Here is a 26,131-nt window from a genome sequence, read left to right on the forward strand (position 1 = left end):
ATCCAATGTTTAATTTTTTGCCTGCGCCCACCCAAAATACCAAATATAAAATATAAAATTCAAGCAGCCGTTGATGACAGCGCGTCGTTTTTGTTGCTGTATCCGTATCCGTGTCCATATCGTCGTCGTCGTTGCTCTCACGGGGCGAATTATTGAGCGAGCAAGCGAACGAGGCGAGCGACGAATGGGGCGAATATGTGAAATGTGACTTGGATATTATGGTGACCTGTTCCTGCTGCTGCTGCGGCTTCTTCTTTTGCCAGGCCGCGGCGCGTCAATAAAGGCAAAGCCAGAGCCTAATTGTGCTCATTTGAGAGCTCATCGCCTGTTGTTGTCTGCTCCTTTTGCTCCACTGTTCGTTCGTTTCTTGTTCTGTTTTCTCCACTTGCAGCAGCAGCAGCAGCAGCAGATTCTTTTTTCTTGCTGTTGTTGCTCGCCTTTTTTTTGCAACATGTATTTAGAACACAAGCATAGAATTTGCCTTGCATATGTGTGTGATTATGTATTCTCTCATGTGTCTGTATGTATGTTTGCAATTCTTTGTGCACCATCCTTCTTGTGCTTGGTTGGGATTTGCTTGGATGCTCACCTCGCGCTGACCGCTATTCGATTTATTATTTTTATTAGCATTTCATTTTTTTGCTGTGGCACAGTGGTGCGTTTGTCAATTATTCATGCATATGCCGCAACAATTTTTCGCCACTTGTTTGACCACTATGCCGCATGCCGTACGTCTTACGTCTCACGTGTTGCAACTCATTGCAGCTGGTGCTGCTGCTGCTGCTACATTCGTTTCACACCTGTCGGTCATAAATAATTTCAAATATTTTTCTCTTAAGAGCAGCCCAGTGTGCAGTGGTCAGTTCATCAATGCACACACAACATACACTCATGCATATGTGTTTGCGCAGCTGTGTGCGTGCCTGAAATGAGACGCTGTTGTTGTCTACCTGCCTTTTGATTTAGTTTTGCGTTACGCTTTAGTCAAATTTACGACCACACATGCATAGAAAAAAAACGTCACACGCTTGCACTCACACACACAGACGTAACCTCTCACGTGCAATTGTGCAGTGGCTCGCTCTCTCTCTCTTTCGCTCTTTCAGCTGCCGATCATGTTTTTACTAGTGTGTGTGTCTGTCTGTATTTTAGTCATATGCATTTGCCGAAGATGTCTCGCTGTCGCCGTCGATTGGCAGCTTGTTTTGTGCTGCTGCCGCCGCTGTCGCTGCTGCTGGCTGGTCGTGGTTGTAGTGGTGTTGGTGGTGGGATTGTGTTGGATGTGTATCTGTATCTTACAGATTGATTAATAATCTCGTTTTTATACTCGACGAAGCTCAGCGACTGCTGCGGCTGCGGCTACGTGCTTATCACACTTTAGTGCAGTTTCTATCTTTCGCATTACTTGCACACAATCTTTGTGAATATACATATAAATATAAATATGCATATAAATATACATATATGCAAATTAAAACTATGACAAAGGTCGTTTTAATTAAGCAATTGCATAATTCCCTAAAACAATGGTAAAAAATAACTCGAGTCCTTCTCCTCCTCCTCTTCTTCTACACACAGAAAAGACTAATTTCTAGAAACAATCGCTTCCTGGCCGGTCGCTCACGTGTGTGCGTGCGTGTAAGCGTGCTAGAGATGCGCGCATGTTACGAATTTTTATAACACGTTTGGAATATGGGAAAACGATAGTATCAAAAATATTCCAGGGCTATTTGCATTTATTAGAACTAGAACTTATATATTTGTTATTATTTTAATAATAGAAACAATAATAATTGTATGCACAATTCATCGTGTCACGACACGTGCCCATCTCTAGAGATGCGCACAAATTTGAGTACCTGAATTTAATCCATTTCTCATGGCTAGCCCGAACAGCGCTTGGCTGGCTTGCTGGCTATTATTTTATTTTATTTTATCCCTTTTACGTTGTGTGTCCTTTGCACCAATAACAACATCAGTCGTCGCAGTCGCTGCTGTGCTTGCTTCTTGTTGTCGTCGTCGTCAACAACAGTTTTTGTGGTACATTTGTTTCATTGCTTGGCTTTTTTTTGCCCTGTGTATGCCATGTATGTGTGCCCCCATTCCCCTTTTCCCCATCATCCTGCTTGGCACACACGTGTATGTGTAAATATATGTGCATGTGTGTGTGACAGGAGGCTCTGCCTTTGCCTTTGCCCATTGCCTCTTTTGCTTACATTACACAGTTGACACAATGTGTGCTCTGCGCTGCCTTCTTCTTCTCCTTCTCCTCCTCCTCATTCTTCAACTCGTCCATCTAGTGCACAGCGAACACACACACACATATATATATACATAGAGAATATATATATGTATATGTATTCGCTCTCGCTAGCGGCGCACTCTCGCGTTCAATGCGCTCGCTCTCTCTTTCTCTCTCTGACTCTCTATCAGTGCTGCAAGTGACGCTTTGGCTTCGCCTTTGCCTTTGCCGCGCTCATTCACCTCAGCGGAGGACAGGCTGTGACTGCTGTGACTGCCTTTCTGCCTGCCCATCTCATTCATATTCACATTCACCCAAAACGGCGTTTGGCTTAATCTCACGATTGTTTGGTTTCGTTTCGTTTGGTTTGGTTTGGTTTTGCTTTTTCTCTGCTCTGCTTTTGGCTCTGCTCCCTCGCTCAATAGTAGTTGCCTTGCTTGCTGTTGTTGTTGTTGCTGTTGGTTTGACTAGCGACCGACCCTCTACTCTTCTTCTCCCCCGTCTTCGTTCTGTTTCGTCGCCGCCGCTGTCGCCGTTGCTGTTGCTGGCTGATTCGCATTCGATTTTAGCCGCTGCCGCCGTCGCTGCTTCCGTGCTGCGCGCGTATGCGTTCCCCGTTGTGGTCTCTGTGTCTCTGTCTGTATGTTTATGTGTTTGTGTACGTCTCTGTGTGTGTGTGTGTGAGGAGTGTTTCTTGTATTTAGTCCGCAATGCGCTCGCTCATTATTTGTTTGAGCGCCGCGGTGTAAAGTTGTAAAAAGTCCAAGTGCTGCTTGAGCTGAGCAGCAGCGGCAGCAAACGCATCCATATCCAAAACAGCGTCGTTGTCGTATCGGTGTCTCCCTCTTACAGACACACACCCGCGCTCTCTTTGTCGCTCTATGAATGTGCCTGCGTGCGTATCTGTGTGTGTTTGTGTCTACGTGTGTGTGTGTGTAGAAGAAGAAATAATAATAATCAAACGAATGGAAAAATGTAATTGCTGCTGAGGCAAAAGTAGACGACGAGTGCTTCGTTTGTGTGTGTCTGTGGCTGTGTGTGTGAGCAGCGAATGCAGACAACAACAACAAGAATAAGAAGCAGAAGAAGAAGCAGCAGCAGTAGTACCGCAACGTGCAAATAGCAAATGTCGCCGCCGCCGCAATGAATGATAATTAGTGCTTAATTAAAATCAATAATGTCGAAATCGAAATCGAATTCGAAATCGAGATCCAATTCAATATTTGTGATATAATATCGTATAATTGTAATTCGGAATTGTTTTCGTGTGTGTGTGCCTAAAATTATCCAATACAACAAAATGGAGGTTATTAAACCCATGGATTTTAGCAGTTTCTCAGCGTTCTGCGAGCATCTAAATAAATCATCATCAACAGCAGCAGCAACAACAACAGCTCCCATTTTAAACAATGGCATTTATTTGGAGGTAAAACTACAACAACAACGAAAAAAAACAACGAATAGCAATTACAAACAATGCCATTGACAATTTATATTAAATTCAAATTTTGCGCAAAAATTTAATTAAAACGACGTTGCCCCATCGCATAAGAAAAAAATGTGAATGCAAAGAATGCAGAAAACAACAACAAGAAGAACAAAAAGCGGCAGCAGCAGCAAAAGCAGCGCTGCTCCCAGTAATACAAGTAACTTAAAAAAAAAGAAGAAAAGCAGCAAGCAAAGCAAGCCGAGCCGCAATGTTAAAACGAAATACAAAACAATAAATTTATGCCTATAGATTTCGACGAGCGTTGCCACTTTACATGGCACATGTGTGTGTAACTCACTCACATACACACACACACACATACGACGGTAACCAGTTGGGCTCTGTGTGTTTGAGTGAGCAGAGCGCGCTCATTTAAATTCGTTTTTCCGCCTGTCTTCTATCCTACCTACCCCCATTCCCATTTCCATTCCCATTTCGCCGCACAAGTCAAGCCGCTGTTGCTGCTTGCTTTGCCTTGCGTGCTTTGCTACTTACTAATAATCATAATCAATCGCTCGCACTTGTATCGTGCCAAATGCACGAGTGAACAAGCACCAAGAGCGAGCGAGCGAGCAAGCGAACGAAGAGCAGAGCAGGGCGAAGGTGCGCATTTGTCGCGTGTGTCCAAGCGAGATGGAGAATGCACTTGCTAGAGATGGGTTAGCAGTAGAAGTCGTCGTGTTCAGTTCAGTTCAGTTCGGTCTCTTTATCTTGTTTCGCTGTTTTGTCGTTTGTTTTTGTTTGCCCCTATCCCCACACCATCCCCATCTCATCACGCTTGCTTAAAATTTGTATAGCAAAAAGCCGTTAGCCGCTATGCCTGCATATATAAAACAACAGACACAACAGTGCTGCCAACCTGCGCCAATTGGCATCCTTGAAGAGCAGCCAGACTTGCCAACGTTGACGCTGCTGAGAGCAGGCAACTGTCGCCCCCTCCCCCCCTTAGCACTTGACTGCAAAAGGCGCCCGCTTTACCGTTTTATTTGTTGTTGTTTTGATTTGCATTCACATATAAATATAAGTGCATATGTATGCGTGTTTTATTTGCAACCACCTGGCAACGCTGTCTAAGGAGTTGGCGTTGCGCCGTCGTTGCCCCTTTGCTATGTGTGAGTGGCTGGGGGGAGTATTATTATTATTATCATAACTAACTACATCACTAGCGTGAGAGAGAGAGAGCTCCATTTTTGGAAAAGTATGTTTGTGTGTGTGTGTGTGTGAGTGAGTGAGTGAGTTAGCCGTGCAATTGGTCTCGCAGGATTCATTTGTTTGTCTCCCGGCTGCCCGCCTTCTGTCTCCCCCCTCTCCCGCTCACCACCTTTGCCTGTGCTCAAATTGTCGCTATGCCATTTTTGCCCTCTGCACTCTCCGTGTCGCGTTATTAGGGGTGTAAAATGGATTTTTTACTTTTATTATTATGATTTTTATTGTATTTCCCAGTTTCAGTTTCAGTTTTGCTTCGTATTTAGTCCTCATCATCGCAGTCGCCGTCGTCATCGTCTATTGTCTCTCAATTTTGCCCCTTTGCTTTGCGCTCGCCATTCGCATTTTCTACTTTTTTTTTTACTTTTCGCACAAAATTTGTGTAATTTGGATAAGGTCCCGTTACCGACACCGACACCGACCAACCCCCTACAAACACATACACACACACAAACACATAGAGCGGCAGCACCCACCCTTGATGCATCCATCCCGTTATGCTGTTGATGATAATGAAGAGGGGGGAATGAGGTGTGGATGAATAGGAAGATGGGGAAGGGGGGGGGGGCAGCTTTTAATTTTTTTCAAATTGTGTAAATATTCGTAATGAATTTGCTGCGCTGCTTTTCGCGTTGTTTCTTTTTATTTGACTGGTTGTTTGGTGTTTTGAGTATTGGTAATCAAATTGTGCTTGGCTACACACATATACATATAAATATATATATATATGTGTGTGTATAGACATGTGTATATATATTATATTTATATCTGTGTATATAGCTGACAGCGTTGAGCTGCGTAGTAGTTGTACAAGACTGAGAGCCTTATCTTATCGGGGGCAGACTTTTTGTTTGTTTGGTTGGTTGGTTTGTCATGAATGGGTAACGCTTGTAAAGTAGCCAAGATTATTATACTCGCAAGTCGTCTGATGTTGATGATGCCTCTTTAATCTACAACCAACACACACATACAAGAGTCTCGCACTCTTCTGAGTCATAGGAAATGAGAATCTAATATCAAATTAATAGAAATGAAATAAATATTAATAAAATTGATATAAATATGCATAATATAAAAGTAAATAAAACAAATATAAATATAATAAACCTAACTAAAATAAATATAAAGATGAGAGAATTACGATTAAGTATTAGCATTTAACTTGCGAACGATATTTCTTAAAATAATAAAATATAAGCTACAGCTGACTAAAAATATTAAAGAAGTAGATATTATTAATATTTGACAATTGCACATTAAAATGTGCCAAAGGTTTATTCTTAAGCACAAATCTCTTGAGTATTCAACTAAAATATATATTAATCTTAATAGCATAACTAGAAATATAAAAATCACCCAAAACACATAACTAACTCAAACTAAAATTACTATAAATTTATGCTATGCACAATATCCTATTATATTATTATTAAAATTGAAAAATGTTTTGCTTTATAGAAAATGGAGCGCCAGGGTAAAATGGAACTGGCTGCCAAGGAGCGTGAATCGCAGCGTTTGCAGCTGATACCCAAGAAATGGAATCGCCGCGAGGAATACGAATTTCTGCGCGTTCTCACCGGCTACGGCATCGATATGCAGCTGACGACGCCCATGGGTGGTGCAAATAGCAACAATAATCATCCCACACCCGATTGGATTAAATTCAAACAGATGGCGCATTTGGAGCGCAAAAGCGATGAGACCCTAACCGATTACTACAAGGTCTTTGTGGCGATGTGTCGTCGCCAGGCGGGCCTCAAGCTCGCCGAGAACGAACGCGGTCTTGAGGGCATCATCGAGGAGGTGGAGAAGGAGCATGCCAAACTCATCTTGGATCGACTCGAACTGTTGGCCAAGTTGCGCGAAGTGGCGCGAAATCCACAATTGGAGGAGCGTCTGAAGCTGTGCGCTATGAATGCCGATACGCCCGATTGGTGGGAGCCGGGCCGACACGATAAGGAACTGATTGCCGCGGTGCTCAAGCACGGGCTCTATCGCTCCGAGACATTTATCTTCAATGACCCCAACTTTAGTTTTGGTGAATCGGAGAAGCGTTTCATTCGCGAACTGGAGGCACAAATACAGCGCACCATCAAACTGGAGGCATTTAATGCGGAAAAGGCAGCGGCAGCGGCAGCTGAGAAGGCAGCAGCAGCAGAAAAGGCGGCAGCAGAAAAAGCAGCCTTGGCTGAGAAAGTAGCAGCAGCCGAGAAAGCAGCTGCAGCGGCAGCTGTCAAGCATGAAGTCATCGATCTGGACGATGAGCTGCTCACCAAGGAGAGTGTCATCAAGAAGGAGTCGCCCATCAAGGCGGAAATCAAGCCAGAGTTGAGCACAGATCAAATGGAGACGACAGAGAGCGCAGAACAAACCAACAAAGTAGAGGAAAAGGCAGCAGTCGACGAGGAAGTGGAAGCTGTCGAAAAGTTGGATAAGGATAAAGAGAAGGAGAAGGAGGCAGCGCTGGATGAGGAAGCAAAGTTAAAGTTGCCCAGTGAAGCCACAGACGAAGATGCAATAGCTGTCAAAGAAGTTAATGCTGAAAGCGAAGCGGATGCCGCAGAGATTAAATCCAAGGTTGCTCCTAGCGAAGATAAAATGGATGTGGAGCCAATTGCAGAGAATGGCAATGAAAAAGAAGACGCAACCACAGAACCAGAGTCAGCCACAAACGAAAGCGAGAAGTCAGCGGAAAGTGAGGCGACTGCTGAGGAAAAATCCGAGAAAATCAGCGAAAAGGCAGATGACAAAGCTGAGAAAATGGAAAGCGAAACAAGCAGTGAAGAAAAGCAGCCAGCAGCAGCAGCTGAAAAGGAAGACAAAGAATCGACAGAAATGCCGGAAAAGACAGAAAAAGCCGAGGCTGATGAAAAGCCAAGCGAGTCCAGCGAAGCAGCCGCTAAAGAAACGCCCGAAAAGGAGGCGGAGGCAACAACTGATGCAACAGTTGCAACAACAGCAGCAACAGTTGTTGTTGACACAGCTGAAACTGATGCCGAAGCCGAGCCAAAAATAGAAACTGCTGCTGAAGCAACAACAACAGAAGTCAAGCCTCCAACAGCTCCCACTGTCGACGCGTCAAAGGTCAGCGAGAAGAAGAAGGTGCCCGCTGAACAAGAGATTCTCGATCTGGTTGCCGGCGGACCCACAGATCCCGACGATGATGAAGTGATGAAGGAGAAGGAGAAAGCCGTCGAGGAGGAATGCAAAAAGCAGGCAGCCGAACTCAAGGCACGCTTTCCCGATCTCGAAGTCATTCAGCCGGCAACGGTTAAGCAGCAGAAGCTGGAAAAGCCCAAGCTGGAGATGTGCATGATTCGTTGGTTCAAGGATTTCGCATTGGAGCGTCGCATCGCGCACATTGTTGTCTGTGTGGAGACGAGCAAGTGGCCAGTAGACAAGCATTACAGCGCCTTTGCCGGCCTCAAGGGTGGCGCCTCAACAGATCTCAACATTGCGTTGCTCGAATCCATACCGCATCTGAATAGCATCGAGCGCCGCTCGACAACGCCTGATGTCATCACCATAACCACAGATCAGGGTGTGACCAAGCATCTGCAGGCATCCCAAATGCAACAGGTGGCCAATAGCAATGCGGGCGTGTCCAATGCAGCAGCTGCTGCAGCAGCAGTTGCCTCCATGCAACAGACAACAAAGACGACGTCAGGCGTTGGAGTGACAACGGCAACAACAACGCTGCCTGGCCTGGATGCGAATAGCATAAATGCAGCAGTGGCAGCTGCTGTTGCGGCTGCCGCTAGTGGTGGCAATGCCACCTCGCTCTCTGCCCTGCTGCCGGGCATGTCGCTGAGTGCGGCAACAGCGGCGGGTGCAGCAGCAAGTGCAGCTGCTGCTGTTGCAGCGGGCGGCTTAAATGTGCCCACTGCTGGTGGCGGTGGCGGCGGTCTTGGTGGCACCTCTAACGTGGGCAAGAAACGCAAGCGACACATTGCCATCGATGTGGAAACGGAACGGGCCAAGTTGCATGCGCTGCTCAACAGCTCATCAAGTAAGTTGGAATCGAATCGAGTTCGCTTTATCTAGAACCACTAATTAAACTCTCTCCTCTCTCTATTTGTAGTGGCGCCCAAGGATTGGGAGAGTGAAATTGCCAATATGGAGGCTTTAACCGGTTCGGCGGCGAGACGTGGCGGTGGCTCGGGCGCTGCTGCTGCCTCGGCAGCTGCATTGAGTGGCATGCAACCGCCGCCAGCACATCAGCATGCCTCGCTCTCGCGTCAATCCTCCGGCCAGTTCAATAAGCCCGCTGTGCCAGCGCTAAAAACACCGCCACCCTCAATGGGTGCACCCATGGATCTGTCTTCCAGGTGCGTCAATTTGAGATTGTTTGAGCTCAAGCTATAAAAATACTAATTCGTATTTAATTCACAGCAGCCTGCCCAAAATGAATATGACTGAAATGCTCAAGTCCGCATCGAGTGCGGGTGCCATTGATTTGAGCGAGGTGCAGGACTTTTCGATGCCCTCCAAGAAATCGTCGTCTTCGTCCAGCAGTGTGCATGCGGCGCTCAGCTCCGCATTCCCCTCCATGGCGGGCAGCAAGAGCAAATTGGATGACACGCTCAACAAGCTGATGAAGAAGAACAATTGCGTAAGTCAATCGAAAATAGATCTCTTCCCGGATGAGAAACAATCTTAAATACGTCTCAAAATCTGAATTGCAGACCATTGAGGAGCCCGTCATTGGCAAGGAGAAGAAACGCAAGAAGCTGGATGAGATTGTGCTTGGTTTGTCCGCTGCCAAGGAGCAAAAGACCTTCCCGGATCCATCGCTGCCCTCGTCGAAGAAACCGCAAATACCGCCCAGTGTCTCGGTGACGCCTGCCAATCTGCAGGCGCCTAGCCAGCAGCAATCGAATCAGAAACCGTTTACCATCACTGTGACGACAGTGCCCGGAAGTGAGTTGGAGTCTCTGCGCTTTCATTACTAATATCGCTCCCCCAGAAAAAGCCAAGGCGGCTTTATTCGATCAGGCAATCAATTAAACTAATCAATCATAAATCTCTATCAACAGAATCGAAGAGCGGCGGCCAAGGCAACAGCGGAAGCGGCGCCGGCAGCAGCAGCTCAGCGCAGAGCGGCAGCGGTTTGAGCGCCCTGCAAAACATGGCCATGGGCGGTCTGTCCAGCAAAGACAATCTGAATGCCCTGCTCGCCCAGACAATGGCCACCGATCCGCAGTCGTTCCTCAAGCAACAGCAAAAGATGATGCAATTTTTGCCGCCAGCACAGCGCAAGGCGTACGAGAATACGCTGGCCGAAATGGAGCAGGCGATGAAGTTGAGCTCCAAATACAACACCTCGCAAGATGTCAAGGTCAACAAGTGGCTCTCGGACATGAGCAGCCCCCTCGGCGATCAGCTGAGCATTGATTATGTTGGCAACTCGGCCGGCAACAGCAGCAGCGGCAGCAGCAATAGTCGTCGCGGCAATCGCCAGCAGAGCAGCAGCTCTTCGGCGGCCCAGCAAGCGGCCCAATTACAAAAGCAACAGCAACAACAACAGCAGCAGCAACAACAGCAGCAACAACAACAGCAGCAACAACAGCACCAACAGCAGCAGCAACAATCCATGGCTGCCGGACCACAGGGTCTGACGGGGGAGGAACCGGTGCCGGTGATCAACAAGCAGACTGGCAAACGACTCGGCGGCAACAAGGCGCCACAATTGAAGCGACTCATGCAATGGTGAGTTGACTGTTGTCCTTATTTCTCACTTTATCGGAGTGTTATCAATTCACAGTCTTTTCTATTTCTATTTTATTGCCTATTACTTTAGTTGAAATAAAATAAATTTAATATAATGCTAAATAATTATTCTATTTGTATTCACCCACAGGCTCACCGAGAATCCCAACTATGAGGTGGATCCCAAATGGCTCGAACAGATGCAGAATCCGATGTCGGCGCCATCGCCCAAGCCAAGCAGCAGTAATAGTGGCTTGGTGGACAACAACAGCGGCCTTGGCTATGGCTCCAAATCGCATGGCGGGCGACCGTCGTCCAATTCGAGCAACGCCTCCTCGAGCAGTCACACGCAACAGCAGCCGAATGCGGCACAATCGCCAGCTGGCAACAATTCGGGTGGTGGTTCCACCAAGAAGTCATCGCGTCAATCCCAATCGGCTGCTGCCTTGGATCAGGCCGCATTGCAGTTTGGCTCGCTGGCCGGGCTGAGTCCCAGTTTGTTGGCCAGTCTGCCCGGACTGGGTGCATTCGATCCGAAGAATCCGTTGGCCGCCTTCGATCCGAAAAATCCGCTGCTGTCGATGCCCTTTGGCGGTATGCCCGGCATGGGTAATCTGCCCGGTCTGGGTAATCTCAACAATATGAATCTGTTCGCCAGCTTGGCGGGCATGGGCGGTTTGGGTAATCTCGCTGGCATGGATGCCCAGTCGCTGGCTGCGCTCATGGCTGCTGCGGGTCCAACGCTCGGCGGCCTAACCGGCAGCTCGGGCCTCGGCACCGGCAAGAGCCAGTCGCAGTCCGGCGGCGGTGGCAGCTCCTCCAGTGCCGGTTCCTCTTCAGCGGCCAGCAAGAAGAAGCAGCAACAACAGCAGCAGCAACAACAACAGCAACAACAGCAGCAACAGCAAAACGAGGCAGCCCAACTGGCAGCAGTTGCTGCTGCTGCAGCCGTGAATAGTGGCGGTGGTGGAGGTGGTTCGTCGGGTGGCAAGAATGCTGCCAGTGCTTCGGCATCTCAGTTGGCGGCCGGTTTTCCATTCCTCTTCCCCAATCCATCGCTGCTGTATCCGCCCATGGGTCTGGGCGGTCTCAATCCCTATTCGCTGGGCAGCAGTGGTCTCGGCTCCGCCTACGATCAGTTGGCGCAACAATATAATCTGCTCAATGGCGTTGCCACATCCTCGGCAGCTGTGACTGGTTCCACGCAATCCTCATCCAAATCGCATCAGTCACAGTCGAGCAAATCGAGTAATTCACGCAACGCCTCCAATTCGGCGGCAAATCTAATGAATGCCATGGCCAGCATGAGTGCTGGCACGGTGACAACGCCCAGTTCGACCAGCTCCTCGAGCAGTCGCAGCCGTCAGAGCAGCAGTCAACGCAACTCGGCTGCCTCGGTGACGCCCAGTGCAGCCGATATGGCTCAATTGTCCAGTCTGCTGATGCCCGGCGCTGATCCGCATCTGCTTGAATCGTTGAGTCGCATGAGCAGCATGGATCTGGCCCAAGCCACACGACTGATGAGCTCGCTGGGCATGCCACCGCTGCCAACGACAACGAACAACAGCAGCTCGTCGAACTCGAACAACAACAGCGGCAACAGCAGCAGCTCATCGAGTGCGGCAAGCAAACGTGCTGCGGCCGCTGCAGCTGCAGCTGCTGCCGCTGCTGCCAACGAGGCATCCGCCAAGGAGCAACAGAAATGGTTCGAGAGCATCACACGTGGCGCTCTGCCCGCAGATCTGGCCGCATTGCAGGCCTTCTCGCAGGGCAAAATGCCCTCTTCGTCCAACTCCAATTCGAACTCGTCGAAGAGCTCATCGAAGTCGGCGGCCGCAGCTGCTGCTGCTGCAGCTGCCGCAGCCGCCGCACAGCTGCCACAGATACCGGGCATGTCCAGTGATTTCTCGCAGGCGCTGCTCGCCGAGATGGCCGCCCAGGCAATGGTTGCCGCTGGCGGCTCATTGCCGCTAAGTGGACCCGGTTCATTGGCAAGTCTGGCGGGACTCACTGGCGGCTCCACATCGTCGTCGGGTGGCAACAACAACAGCAGCAGCAGTGGCAGCGGCAGCAGTTCAGCTGCTAAGCGACAACGTGAACAGGATTTGTTCAAGCAGCAAATGGATTTCTATACTAAGTCACTGGGACTGGGATCGGGCATCTCGCTGATACCCACCTCCTCCTCCTCGTCGACTGGCGGCAGCAGCAGCAACAGTCTCAATGCAGCCGCTGCCTATGCAGCCGCCCTGGATGCCGAGCATCTCCAACAGCAACAGCAGCAGCAGCAACACAAGTCGAAACGGGCACGCACAGATCTCCATCCGACAAAGGATGAGCTGGCTGCTGCTGCATTGGCCTTGGGCTTGCCACTGAATCTAGGTGCTGCCAGCATGAGCAGCATCGAGAAGAGTTTACGTGGCGTGAGCAGTTCCAGCAACAATTCAACGCCAGCGCCGCCAACGCCAACACCACCCGACCAGCAGGACAAGGTGACACTGACGCCACTATCGAGTGCGGCGGGTGGCGGTGGTGGCAGCTCCTCCTCCTCTTCCACCTCGAATGCAGCGATTGCCGCCAATCTGCCGTCGCAGACGACCATCACGATTGCGCCGCCGATCAGCAGCGGAGCCAGCACCAGCAGCGAACGATCGGAGCGCAGTGAATCACGCATCTCGCTGACCATTACCAATGCGGCGGATGCGGCCAAGTTGCCGCCACCGTATGAGGAGGCCGACGAGCTGATCATCCAGCCCATACTCAAGAAACCGACGGCGCCCGGCAGCAGTCACAGCGGCAGCGTTGAGGATCTGGATGCCAGCGGAGGCGCTGGCAACAACAACAACAATAATTCCTCGGCAGCCGCCAATCTGAGTGGTTCAAGTGGTAGCAGCAGCTCATCGGTGGCAGCTGCAGCTGCTGCAGCAGCAGCCGAAGAGAATCGACGCTCCTCCAATCGTCTCAAACGTCCACGGTCCGGCAACGAAGGAGGTGGCAGCAGTGGAGGCGGCGGTGGAGGTGGAGCAACTGCTTCGGCTGCGGAACAGCCGCCGGAAAAGCGGCGAGAATTGCGGTCGACGCGACACACGCGACAATCGGCGGATGCGGCGACGCTAAATCTGTCGGCGGGCAGCGAGTCCGAGGAGCGGAATGAATGAGTAAAGCCAAGCTCCTCCTAGCTAGACGATAGCGCCCCAGTGGTGGGCGCCAGAACCAGACAAGGCAACACCAACAGCAACAAAAATATAAATAAAGATAACCAAAATCAGAAGATGATGAAGAAGAAGAAGGCCACACAAGAAACGAGGCGAACCAGAAATGCAAACATAAAGAAGAAGGAAGAAGCAGCAGCGGCAGCAGCAACAACAGTTGCAATTGCAGTTGCAGCTGATGATGAGACAAAAGCACACAAAACGAACTCGAAGCAAAATGTAACGAGTACAACGACGCGAGCTAGTTCCACAAAGAGAACGAGAACGAATGCGACGAGTACTAAAACAACAACAACAGCAGCAGCAACAACAACAACGCTGACGAGAGCGAGAAGAGTGTGTGCGCATAGAAATAGTAGATCCCTTAAGCTTAAAGTTGTGTAAAGTATAAGTAAAAAAAACAAACAAATATATATATATATATATATATAAACGTATATATATATAAATATAATATGCATATATATACATGGTATGCATCTATAGCGAGTAGAAGGAGCGAATGAGTGATTAATCAGAATACTGCTGCTGTGTGCCAGTCTGTAACCAGCTGCTGTGTGACTCTGACGAGTTGTGCACTTCTCGTCGCACAGCAGCAGCGAGTGTAATGCTGCAAAATTAAAAAAAAAACACTCGCTGCTGTTGTCCGCCTAGATTACCACTCTACTTGTCGTTACTCCTGGCCATGTATTCTCAATCAAACTCACTCAGCTCTCCGATGATGATGATGATAAGGCAACCGTTGCAAACTGCTCCATCCCATCCCCCTAACCCCTTGACTCCTCCAACCTTGCCGCACTGCTGCAACTAATGCGCGGGGTGGGTGGGTTAAGAGGCGTGGGTGGGATGAGATGGTTGTTTGTTTGTGCGGGGTTTAATCATACGATTAACGAGTATATTAAAAAAGCGCTTATAATTTAATTGTAACAAAAAGGGAGGAGGGGCAGCAACAGACAGACTCTGTCCGATGAAGAGATGCAGAGAAGAAGAGAGAGGGAGGAGAGGGTGAGGAGTTTGCTGCCTGCTCCTACACACACAGATTGAATAACGGTTTAAATTATTGCAAATTATTATTGATAACTGAGATAAGCAAAAAACACAACAAACAAAACAAACGGCAAGAAAACGCAAGTTTAAACAGCAAACTAACTTAAAAGCAAGAAAGAAAACCACAGTTTAATTGATTCATACACACACACACACTCATACACACCTATTATTATATATACACACACATAATTATATATATATATATATATATATAAATTCATATATATATATATGTATACGTCTAGGATTAATTGGGTTCAATGCTGTCGTCCTTCACAAGAGTTAATCTTAATCACAAACAAAAAACATAAACAAACAAAAAAAAACCTGTACATATTTTAGTATCTTTAAATGGCTCTCGCGTCACTTAACGTTTTATAGATCACATCAGATCGGATCCATGCCCCCACCCTACCCTTAAATCATATATTTCTCTCATTTAATTCTGTGTTTTTTTTTTTAAATATTGATTGTGTGTATGTGAAATCCTCTTCCTTCTGTTTTAACATCCCCCAGCACTTGGTCGTTCTGCCTATGTTATATTTGAGTACTCGATATGTCCTATATATATATATATACATATATTATACATAATACAAATATTGACATTGTCGTCAAATCGCTTTTAATTTTTAATTTTAATTATGTAATTAGTAAACAATTTATATTGCATAAGTTTTAATTTGTATTTTGTATGTTTTTAAAAGTGAATTGAAACCGATCAACGACATACGAGCAAAAGTCTGCAAACGAAATTAAAGAGAAAAACTAAACATTACGACACATAAATACACATCAATCTATAGAAATGTTTATTACAAAATCAAATTTTTCTTAATTTAAATCAATTTATGTAATTGGCGACTGTGCCTCCATGCCCTCCCTACACCACCCCACCCCCATCCACTAGGAACGTACATATATTGAATTATATAAATCCTAACTATATAAATCAAATGGAAATCCTATTTTGTTTGCACTTCAACTCCATTAAACTACAACAAAAATCCATAAAAATAAAGAATGAAAAGAAAGAAAGAAAAGAAAAAAACAAAAAACAGTTGCACCAACAGACAAGAGCAAATAACAATTTAAATTAGAGATGCTAAGTATAAATCTTAATTAAAGTATGATAATTACAACACAACTACAGCAACAACAAGATAAATATATGAAAAATAAATTTCCAAAATTACAACAAATAAATGCATTTTGAATTGGGACCTGGGAAATCCGGGAAAGCGAAACTTCTGATAAGTTATAACTCTATATATATACAGATATATTTTCACGTTCCGACGAAATCGTAAATAAAATACTGCACCATGACTTTGCATAAACATTTTTAATATGCAAATTTGGCAAATCGCAAAAAATTAATATGTCAGCCAAGTGAAGTCGGATTTTGGAGAGTTGTACCTGATTGAAAGCGTAAAATTCCGAACTTTCGATTGCAAAAATATAAGCAAATTGATGTGTATATAACTCGGTGTTGATAGCAGTCGAAGCTTGGAGTGCTGTACAGTTTTTCACTCGTTGAAACCTAGAAGATTTTGAGCTAGTAAGCAATAATTGTAAAAGTATAAACAAATTGACGTCGTTTGGTGTTTGTCTTTCGTTTTTACTACGCAATTTAAGATATATATATATATTTATATATATATATATATATGCTTGTATATTCACAGTAATTGAGTTAAACTTAATTAGGGGCAACAAAAGCTGCTTTTAGCATTGCGATAATCAAGGAATTTCCAATGATAAATTGACATACACAGAACTAATTCAAATTTCGCTGAATTGAGATTTCGTTGCGACCTTTTTTTTTAGGACCAATTGATGGGGTTGGGGGTAGAGTGGGGGAGATAGGAAAAGAACTTACAATAAATACAAAACGTACAAATATGTATAATATACAATGTATAAACTGTGTGCAATTGCATATAAAGCACTTCAACAGCGACGCCCCTGGCGCCACCAAATTGGGGGCGTCACCAGCTCGACAGCTCGTCAGGTCGTCGGGTCGTCGTATAGTAAACTTTGAGTCTTAAAGGCTACAGCTTTGTTAAATTGCGCATGTTGGTTTCCGTTGGCGTTGTTGGAACGAACTAAATGTGATGCAAGATCAGGGATCTCTCGTATGCCTCCTCGAGTAGCATCTGGTTGCGCCGCTTCTCCTCCGGCGTCAGTTCGCGCAGCTCATCGAAACCATCATCCGAATTGGTCGTTTCATCGTTCTCGCTGCCATTGCGCTCCTCGCTAGCCGCCGGTGGCAGCAGCGGCTGCCCAATAATGTGACGTATATCATTGGGCAACGCCTCGGATGCCTTCAGCTGCAGATAGATGGCTTCTGCCGTTTCCAGGGTGCATTTCAAATCGATGGCGCCGGTTAGTTCGTTGACATGTTTTAGGATCTCGGTGAATTCGTATTTTCGATCGATAATCACATTGGTCTCCTGGTCGAGTATCGCCACAGAGATGAGCAGGTGAAAGTTGGCACAGGGCAGACGCGTCCACAGACACTCCCAGAGCCGGAGCACATCGTCGTTGTCCAGCTCCCGCTTGTACCAGACGAGCAGCCAGCGGAAACAGAAGTACATGTTGTCCGAATCGTGACTGCACAAGTAATTGAACAGTGGCGCATTGGCCACCTCGAGCAGTCGTCGGATCAGGGCAAATTGGGTCTTCATGTCCGCTTGATCCATGTCAAAGTTGCCGAGCACCATGTCCATGAAGCCGACAAAACACCAAAACGCATCCACCTCGTTCACTTGATTCTCCAGTATGGGCGCCAGCAGATCGGACATGCCCTGCACATATCCCAGATCAAAGTTGTACATCACATAGGTCATCAGAATGCCCTGCAGCAACTCCAGATTGGGATTATTCTCGCCGGCATAGAACTCCTGCGAGCGATCAGTGCGCTTCACATCCTTCTCAATTTGACACTTGCGATCGCGATAGCCGCTAAAATTCGACTCCTGCGTTTTTGTCATCGACAGCCATTGTGCCTTCATTGTGTAGTATTCCACCGATTTCTGCTTGCGCCGCTCGATGCGCTCCTGTTCCGTATCGGACCACTGATTGTAGTTCAGCAAATATTTCCAGACCTCGGCGCGCAGACTCGGCACAATGCCGCCGCGAAAGATGAGCTCTTTGACGCGCATGCTATCCGAGATGCGTCCATCGTCCATTCGAAATTCCAGCCACTGCTTCTCGTTCAGTGCTTGGCCTGCAATCAAATCCAATCAATATTGAAATCAATCCATTTCTCTTAGATCAAATCTACTTACCACGATGCACACTCTGTCGCGCTGGCAAATTGTTAACTATCTTCTCGTCCTGGGCATTCAGGTTGTCCAGTTCAGCGTCCGCTGGCGACTTGTCGGCGCTCTCGCCGCGACTGTGACTGTTGGAGGAGCAGGCGCTATTGGTGCTGCCACTCATCTTGATGATTTGATAGTGCTGATCCGGCGACGTTTGCCGATCGCCGTGCACCAGCGAATTGGGACGCGATTTGGGTGATCGTTGAAATGATGGCTGCACATAGTCCGGTATGGTGCCGAAGATGCTGACCAATTTATGGGGCAACCAGCTCTCGCGTGGCAACTGTCTCGCCTTGATCTCATCAATGTCCAGTTCGGTGAATGTCTTCTTCAGCTTTTGATTCTCAGTATTTAATATGGCGTATTCCTCGCTGCCATTGCGACTCGTCTCGGAGCTCTCGATGAAATGCTGCTGGCGCATCGAGCGCAAAAATAGCTCAGCATTGCCATTGTGAAAGAAGAATTCGCAGTGGACGCCACTGTCCGACTTGCGCAGGAATCGTATAGTCTGTCCGCGATTCCCCACCTCAACCGCCGCCAGATCATCCATCAAGGCGCGCATTATTCGAGCACGCGTTGCCATCAAACCACCACCATTCCCATTGCTGCCCAGCTCCACGGGCTTTGTGTTGAACGCATTGCACTCGGATGAGGTGCGTGTCCGACCCGATATTCTGTCGACCAGCGCCCAATCGCCCTGATCCTGACTATCGTTGGCCACCATAATGCTATCGTTCGGCTGCCACTCCAAATAGAGGCGACGCCGTGGCAGAGTGTACTCCACCAGGGAGAGGGAGCCGCTGGTGTTCAATTCTGCGATGTGTTCCGCAATCGCCTTCTTCAGCAGCACTCCGTCATGTGTGCATAGCACCTGCAGCCATAAATGCCATCAAATCACCAATTTAAATTAGAGCGCACCGAAAATGAGTCAGAGTCTAATCAAAGTGAACAAAGACTTTGACGACTTTCAACTTACGTTGCCCGTTCCCTGGGGCATGTCGGGGTCGGGCATGGTAACGCCCACTTGGGATTCGGGGAGCACGCCCAGCTGTATTTGCTGGCAGCGCTCGTAGCGCACCGATGTGTTCATAGCGATGACCAGCCGTATCCGTTTACCAAATCAACCAATAAAATTTTCTGCAAATTATTACGTTCTAGATATAAACAATTGAATTTTACAATAAATCTAGTGTGTACACACTGCAAATGCAGCGCTGCCAACTTGTCTGCACCATTTGCCGATATATATACGATGTAAATGCGCAGCGTAGGCAACTCTGAAGAACTGCGATATTTTATGTTCAAAATTATTCAGATAATACGGAACCAAAATAACCTTAATCAAATGATGATTTTATGTGCCTATGAAGTATTTTTATATGGTATGCATTAGAGTGCAGGCAAGGCGAATATTTGTATTGTCTGTAGCAGTGTGTACACATCAAGAGCGTGCCTTTAATTGACGGTTAAATTCAAATATAAGGATCGTTAAAATTTGATTTATTTATTTTTTTAAATTAACTAAAGTTTATGACTTGCTATTTGCATTTTGAGTTTTATGTGTCTTATAAATAATGCTCTTCGCCAGTTCCGTGTGCAAGCGTAAAACATTTGAAAATGACTTGCAACACAATTTAAATTTAATCACAACCATGGCCATTGCTCGCTCGCAATTGATCCGAGAGCGAAAGTAAATTTCTTGCACTCTACACTCGTCGGCATATGACACTCACCGATCATGTTTGGCTCTGGGGTAGCGCATGCCGGAACACGAACGTTCAGCGATTCTTTTGAAAATAGGCATTATATGTTGCATGTGTGTACCTGCAAATATTTTCCCGAATCTTGTAAATAGACTGAAAGTGCCCCACTCGTGTATGATAAGTGCGAGTGAGTTTTCTCTTTTCTTGTTTTCTCGTTATCCGAAGTGCCGACGTTTTTCCGAATGGCAATCGTAGCGCCGCCGAAAATGATTCGAAAGCATCTTGGGCAGTTTTTGAAAATTGGACGAGCGTTCAGTTTGCCTTTTGAGACTTGGACGATCGAAACGTTTATCTTGTCGCGTTCTTAGAACAAAAAATAGAACAAAAAACAAAAAAAAAACATTTTCAGAAAACTGAAACTGAATATTTACAGGTGGGTGAATTTATCCATGCTGAGCAATGACCCACTGTTCCCCCGGCCTTCTAACAAAATTTGGCAAACTTTTCAATTGAATTTGCCATTGAGAGCATTTAAACAATTTTCGGGCAAATAGATAATTTATTTTCTAAAAAAACAAGTCTATTGTTCTATTGTGTTATGTTCAGATTATATAACATGTGATAACACACACATCAAGAAAAGTGATAACAAATAAATACTAGCAATAAGCTGCAAAATTCTAAAAATCAAAAGTTCGCCTCGAAGGGTTCAAGATGAGCGTACTTGAAAATTGGCCAAGAAGCGCAAACACTTTTTATAGACAGATTTTGATGTGTCTATCAAATGTATACATAAGCACAGATATATGTAGATATATACATTTTGGCATACTTTACTTGAAAAACATGGCCACCAAAGTTTTTATCAATGAATGCGAGAAATACATATTGTGACCAGATGAATTAAAATTGGCATTTCGAATTCATGTCAAATATTTGCAGTGACCTTTAAGCATAACTCTTTAGAGTTTTGGATTCGTTCTGATCGTGTGATATCTTTCTCTCTCCTCTGATTATTTTCTCTTTCTGTGTGTATGTGTGTGTGTGTGTGTGTGACACAGTGTTTTTTTTTCATTTATCGGATAAAAACAACGGCAATAGAGCAAAAAACATGAACAATTTTCTCGTCGATCGCCGTTGGGACAGAAATAGCGCCACCCACCCAAAAATGTTTTGAAACTGTATTTTGTATTTGGTTTACAGCGCATTTCGCGTCGTCGATTGGCTTAATTGGGATGAGCAATAAACGGGGGGATTGCACACGATCTCAGCAAATATCTCAAATATTTACGTTCTCTTTCTCCCTGGCAGGTGTGTGCCATGGAGAAATCGTGTCGCCCCAAGCGCAATCGTCGCCACAGCAGGTGAGGAATGATCGGGGTTGAGGGATGAATATGAAAACAGATTCTGACTCAATAATTTTAGACGTGCCTGGCCACCGGAGGATGATCTGCAACTGGCTCGGGCTACGAAGCGGCTGTTTACGCCGGATATTAAGCGCATGCTCAAGGATTGGCTGATACGGCGCCGCGACAATCCGTATCCCAGCAGAGAGGAGAAGAAACTACTGGCCGGAGAGACGGGACTGACGTATACACAGATCTGTAATTGGTTTGCCAACTGGCGGCGCAAGCTAAAAAACTCGGAACGCGAAAAGGCAAAGAAGTCATGGGGCCATTTAATCAAGAACTACAATCACAACGCTCGCGGCAATGTGGAGCAGTTTAGCATCTCGTCCGAGGACAGCATTTGGGAGGAGGACATGCGTGGTCCATGCGCAGCCCACAATGATGATGATGATGATGCTGACGATGATGACGATGCCGAGGATGAAGATGAGCTATCGAGTCGCAGCACAGGCACTGATAGCAATGGCCACAATGCCTCCTCCTCCTGCTCCGCACCATACAAGCCCAACTTCTACGTTGAATGCACGGCGCAGCCAGATCGCAATAAGAGCTGCCGTGTGCCCATGTTGCCCACGGTGCCGGTGGGCAAGGCCAAGTACAAACAGCAGATGATGGAGAAATACCTGCGCGACAGCAATGCCCTGGATGATGACAGCATGACGACAACAGGTGCCACTGATAACAATGGCACTCAGCTGAACAAGTGGCTGGAGAGCGCAGCCAGATTTACGCCGGACAGGCACAACTATCACATCGAGTGGAATATGAGCAGGTAAAACGATGACAGTAAAAGTCCTTGCAGCGAGATTGATAAAGAGGGAGATAACTTCCAAAAGTCATCTCAAAAAGTACATATTCTGGGTCATCAAATTGGTATCTCAATATTTCAATTCTTAATGAAAGTTATATCACAATGGGCCAAATCTGATCTATGTGTTTGGATCGACAGCTGTCTAATCTAATCTTTTTGGACTTGTTAAAGATATCTGGCGCATACTCAAAATGAATGTCTTTATGCTCGAACCACTTTATCATTTAGCTGTAATATGCAGAATATGCCCAAAATATTGTAGCTTGGCTCTACAGAAATGTGTGCTTACTTTTACAGGCAAAAGTGCGGTGGCCAGGAGCGACCTATGGCCTTGCCTAGTCAGTTGCTGTTTACCAGTGATGCAACAGCTGCGGCACGTGGCGAGCGTTGGCTGCTGCATCACAAGGACGAACTGGATGCCGCCGAGGCGCTGGCCAATTTGGCTTTTAATTGCAGACAGCGCTGGCATCATATGGCGACCACGATCAGCTCCTCCTAAGGCCTTGACATGGACTTGGCCGCTGACGCCAACATTCCAGGCCGTTTGGAAAAGTGCAATCTAGTTACATATATACGTATAGAGCCAGTTTAAGTTTGTAATTTTAGTATGAAAGACAAATTGAATATATTCTATTTTTTTTTGCTGTTATTCTTACAGTGGTTGCTCGTTAATTGCAACTTTAGAACATGAAATCATTTTTGTTGGTTTAACTGGACTTAACTCAAAACTCATTTAAAAAACCATATTCATTAAGTCTACAATTTTACATGTGGCTTACAAAATGAGGACTTTCTCTGTGATTCTACAGTTCCACTTAACGAGTGTCTACTGTCTTATCAAATTATAATTTACGTATTTGTTTCCTTCACATCCGTTGTCGGCGCCGCATCGCTTCCGCCTTTGGCATGGACGTCCAGCACCTTGACCAGATTGCACTGATGCGCCTGCAACTGTTGCACCACAGTGCCTGCCGCCATGTTGAGCGTCTGTACCAGCTGGGCCTGGGCCGACTGCAGGCCGGGCAGCTGGGCAAAGTTGATCAGCTCGTTGCGGCTGAGCAGCGTGTTCTCCACAATGCCACCAAGCAGCACCATTTGCGGCACTTTGCGGGTGAGGCGCAACAAAGCGCCCACACGCTGCTGATCCGGCGAGAAGACGATGCAGTGATTGGAGTGGAACAGCGGCATAATCGCCTCGTATTGTGTGCCGGTCACAGCCTGGGCAATGATCTTCCGGCCGTAGGATTTCAGATGCATATTTTGTTTGTGCAGCTGGACACGCACGCGAAAGATCTCATCGGCTGTGATGGAGTTCAAATGGAAGATGGCCACTAGGCGGGAGTGATCCAGCCAGTTGCGCACTTCGCGCGCTATGATTGCATTGTAGGGATTCTCTAGTTGAGCCGCCGTTCGTTGCGCCCGCGACTGAAAGCAGGTTAAAGCCTTAGGCGGCTCTGGATATTTGGGCTGTGTGACGGCAACGACACGTGCCCGCTCATAATGCGGCTCCTTGGGTCGCTGTATGTTAATCTTGCCGCGATGGCGCATCAGCTGCAGCAGTGGCGTCCGCGCCGACGTCAGAGGCAGGCCTACCAAATAGTGAGTAAATAGTTTCGTACATTGTATAACCAGAATCCAGAAACAGCTGTAGCTGCTGGCAATTCAACACGATTGAACATGTTTGTAGCAAGTGTGCCTACCTTTTTGTATTAGATTTGCCATGTTTGCGGGTTGTTAACACTTAATTACCAATATTTGTATGCACCTTTATATACTATTAACAAATAAATAATAAAAATACGTCCACTTGCAATGCTCAATATTTCGATGGTAATATATGTATATCGATAACACTAAATGTGCGCAAGTCAGCTGTTGCAGCTTAACAGTTTTTTAAATGTTAATTTTACAGCCGCTGTTATTACTTGGTATCCGTTATCCGCAAACTGTTCTCACTGCACAATCAACTTTGCCAGTCAAGTTTTAGATATTTTGTTAATAATCCAATGACTTTAAGCTTCCAATTGCTGCTGCAGGCTTAAGAACTGTTTTTAGTATTTCAGATATATATTAATTAAACTTCCACACATAATGCATAGGTATAGAATTTATTTAATTACAAGTATAACATTAACATCTATATATATGTATATATAGATCTATATTTATATATATATATAAATATTTATGTGTTTGTGTGTTCATATATATATATATAAGTTGCATTTCGCTAATGGATTCTCTTCTTTTTATTTTCTGTGGGCTCATAACGGTCTATCGTACAACCAACAACTATTGTGAATGAACTGGGGACACTTTTTCTTTAGAGCAGAGAAGAAAATCAAAAGGTTTTTGAAAATAAATGAAACAAATGGTTTAACAGAAAAAGTTTATTGAATTTGTTTATTAATTCACTTAGAAATAAGTGTAATTTAATCGGTTTCTTCATCATTATTTAACTTAAAAATAACTAAAAATGTCTTAAAACAATAGCGTTTCATCTGTTCTTCTTCTTGTTGTGTGTTACTGACAAATATGTTTTTACTTGCGATTTACTTCTGATCATTTTTCATATCCCGTATCTTTATCGTGTTATATAATGTACAGTTTTAGTTTTAAAACATACAACTAAATACGCGCTAAACACTAATTAAACTGTATTTACATGTACATGAATTATCGTTTAGACGCTAAATAATTTAAATATTTTACAGTTGTTTTTTGCTTTTTCGTCACATAATTTACAAGTGGGCGTGAAAACGTTTAAGTTTAAGGAGTGTACAGAGGGGATTTCTTTTATCATCTTCATTTTTCTTTACTCTCATACATATATAAATTTGTGTATATATATATATATATATATATATATTTGTGTGTATTGTGTATTGGGTGTCTGTATGTGTTTTCTTTTAGTCAGCAATGGGCTTAAAATATATGTTTTTATGTGTATATGTATATATATATATATAGTTAAATATATATATAAATACGCACTACGACTACTGCCCTAGCAATTTACAAAGTTTCGCGCAAAAGAGAACTAAAACATTTAAATTAGAAGAATGGAAACGTCTTTGCTTGAATTAATTCCGTGTAGTGTTTGTGGCAGTGATGGTGTTCTTGTTGTTGTTGTTTCTGTTGTAGTTGCTATTTGACGTTATCAAGCAAAACACAGGCGGAAAAGATTGAAACAGGGAACGGAACTTGGACACAATGGCAACAACATCCAAAAATGCCAAGCAACGTGGAGTCGCCCATTTCGGAGGCGCCTCCTCGTTGAAGGGATTTTTGGTGGCCAATTTGCAATCCGAAAATGGATATAGATATATAAGTATATATTATAAGCAACAAGGAAATAAGAAGCTTGTCTCTAAACGTTAAAATATTTGGCTTAACACATATTTGTTTATAATAATTAAATAGATGTTTAATAATTGTAATTTATATGTATGTGTGTGTGTGTATATATGTATGCATGTATGTTGTATGTATTCATGTATTTATATGTTGTAATATGTTTGTAATTGTAGGAAAAAAGCCTCTGGGCGCAACTATAAACCTAATTGTGCTTAAACAGCAGTTGTTGTTGTTGGCGACAGGTGGCGCTCAATGGCGTTCTTCGGGTCCATGCGACACAAGCGAGCCTCGTTGATTGGCTCGTGCACCACATGGAGCCGAGGAACAAACTTTGAAACAAATTAGAATAGAGAATAGTTGTAGTTGGAGGAGACTCTATAGGATCTGTTAAACTACGTCTACTTCTTAATTAGGGCTTTCGAAACTTTGTAAAATGCCAGCAGTAACTGGGGCAGGGCGTATGTGTGTGTGTTTCTTCTTGTTGTTGTTGTTGGTGTGGTTGTGGTTGTGTGTGTGAAGTTATTCACCAATCAAAAACTTAAACGTGTTGCTTTCTTTACTCTTTTTGTTTTTTGTTTGTTTTTTTGAGTTTTTTTTTGTTAAGAGGATAGTAGGGTTAT

General features: G+C 45.4%; 4 protein-coding genes across 8 annotated transcripts in view; 2 read left to right on the forward strand and 2 right to left on the reverse strand.

Annotated features, from left to right (window-relative positions):
- LOC6562462 (serine-rich adhesin for platelets) overlaps positions 1 to 13,974 on the forward strand; it is a 36,975-nt gene extending 23,001 nt beyond the window's left edge. For 4 of the 5 annotated variants that reach the window (XM_032736675.2, XM_032736676.2, XM_032736678.2 and 1 more), the window contains 6 exons: positions 6,396 to 8,946; positions 9,019 to 9,265; positions 9,333 to 9,549; positions 9,623 to 9,857; positions 9,974 to 10,646; positions 10,798 to 13,974. In XM_032736675.2, coding sequence (XP_032592566.1) covers positions 6,396 to 8,946; positions 9,019 to 9,265; positions 9,333 to 9,549; positions 9,623 to 9,857; positions 9,974 to 10,646; positions 10,798 to 13,801 — 6,927 coding nt within the window. In that variant the 3' untranslated portion in view covers positions 13,802 to 13,974. Of the gene's footprint in view, positions 1 to 3,445; positions 3,669 to 6,395; positions 8,947 to 9,018; positions 9,266 to 9,332; positions 9,550 to 9,622; positions 9,858 to 9,973; positions 10,647 to 10,797 lie in introns of those variants that run through there. The other variant, XM_032736679.2, reaches the window with a different exon arrangement.
- Positions 13,975 to 16,505: 2,531 nt separating this feature from the next.
- LOC6562461 (TBC1 domain family member 15) lies at positions 16,506 to 19,391 on the reverse strand. Its single transcript, XM_001989071.2, has 3 exons — positions 19,208 to 19,391; positions 18,199 to 19,102; positions 16,506 to 18,137 (listed from the first exon to the last, which is right to left on the reverse strand). Exons 1-3 carry the CDS (start codon positions 19,319 to 19,321, stop codon positions 17,014 to 17,016), a joined length of 2,142 nt encoding a protein of 713 aa, XP_001989107.1. The 5' UTR covers positions 19,322 to 19,391; the 3' UTR covers positions 16,506 to 17,013.
- Positions 19,392 to 20,340: 949 nt separating this feature from the next.
- LOC6562460 (putative iroquois-class homeodomain protein irx-1) lies at positions 20,341 to 22,803 on the forward strand. The gene is made up of 4 exons (XM_001989070.3): positions 20,341 to 20,367; positions 21,246 to 21,298; positions 21,360 to 22,115; positions 22,452 to 22,803. The coding sequence occupies exons 2-4, from the start codon at positions 21,255 to 21,257 to the stop codon at positions 22,651 to 22,653; spliced, it is 1,002 nt and encodes a 333-aa protein (XP_001989106.1). The 5' UTR covers positions 20,341 to 20,367; positions 21,246 to 21,254; the 3' UTR covers positions 22,654 to 22,803.
- A 24-nt stretch (positions 22,804 to 22,827) lies between these two features.
- Positions 22,828 to 23,999, reverse strand: LOC6561722 (39S ribosomal protein L10, mitochondrial). The gene is made up of 2 exons (XM_001989069.3): positions 23,855 to 23,999; positions 22,828 to 23,743 (listed from the first exon to the last, which is right to left on the reverse strand). Exons 1-2 carry the CDS (start codon positions 23,874 to 23,876, stop codon positions 23,004 to 23,006), a joined length of 762 nt encoding a protein of 253 aa, XP_001989105.1. The 5' UTR covers positions 23,877 to 23,999; the 3' UTR covers positions 22,828 to 23,003.
- Between the last annotated feature and the right edge of the window lie 2,132 nt (positions 24,000 to 26,131).

This window comes from Drosophila grimshawi, unplaced genomic scaffold (genome assembly GCF_018153295.1).
Source record: "Drosophila grimshawi isolate 15287-2541.00 unplaced genomic scaffold, ASM1815329v1 contig_1377, whole genome shotgun sequence".
NCBI classification, from domain to species: domain Eukaryota; kingdom Metazoa; phylum Arthropoda; class Insecta; order Diptera; family Drosophilidae; genus Drosophila; species Drosophila grimshawi.

Bases quoted from the DNA above. Each gene is read 5' to 3' on its own strand.
- LOC6561722 (XM_001989069.3), bottom strand. From the start codon at position 23,876: ATGGCAAATCTAATACAAAAAG. The intron at 23,744-23,854 runs GTAGGCACACTT...ACTATTTGGTAG, and splicing joins GGCAAATCTAATACAAAAAG to GCCTGCCTCTGACGTCGGCG.
- LOC6562460 (XM_001989070.3), top strand. From the start codon at position 21,255: ATGGAGAAATCGTGTCGCCCCAAGCGCAATCGTCGCCACAGCAG. The intron at 21,299-21,359 runs GTGAGGAATGAT...CAATAATTTTAG, and splicing joins CGCAATCGTCGCCACAGCAG to ACGTGCCTGGCCACCGGAGG. The intron at 22,116-22,451 runs GTAAAACGATGA...TTACTTTTACAG, and splicing joins ATCGAGTGGAATATGAGCAG to GCAAAAGTGCGGTGGCCAGG.
- LOC6562461 (XM_001989071.2), bottom strand. From the start codon at position 19,321: ATGAACACATCGGTGCGCTACGAGCGCTGCCAGCAAATACAGCTGGGC. The intron at 19,103-19,207 runs GTAAGTTGAAAG...TTATGGCTGCAG, and splicing joins TGCCCCAGGGAACGGGCAAC to GTGCTATGCACACATGACGG. The intron at 18,138-18,198 runs GTAAGTAGATTT...ATTTGATTGCAG, and splicing joins GCGACAGAGTGTGCATCGTG to GCCAAGCACTGAACGAGAAG.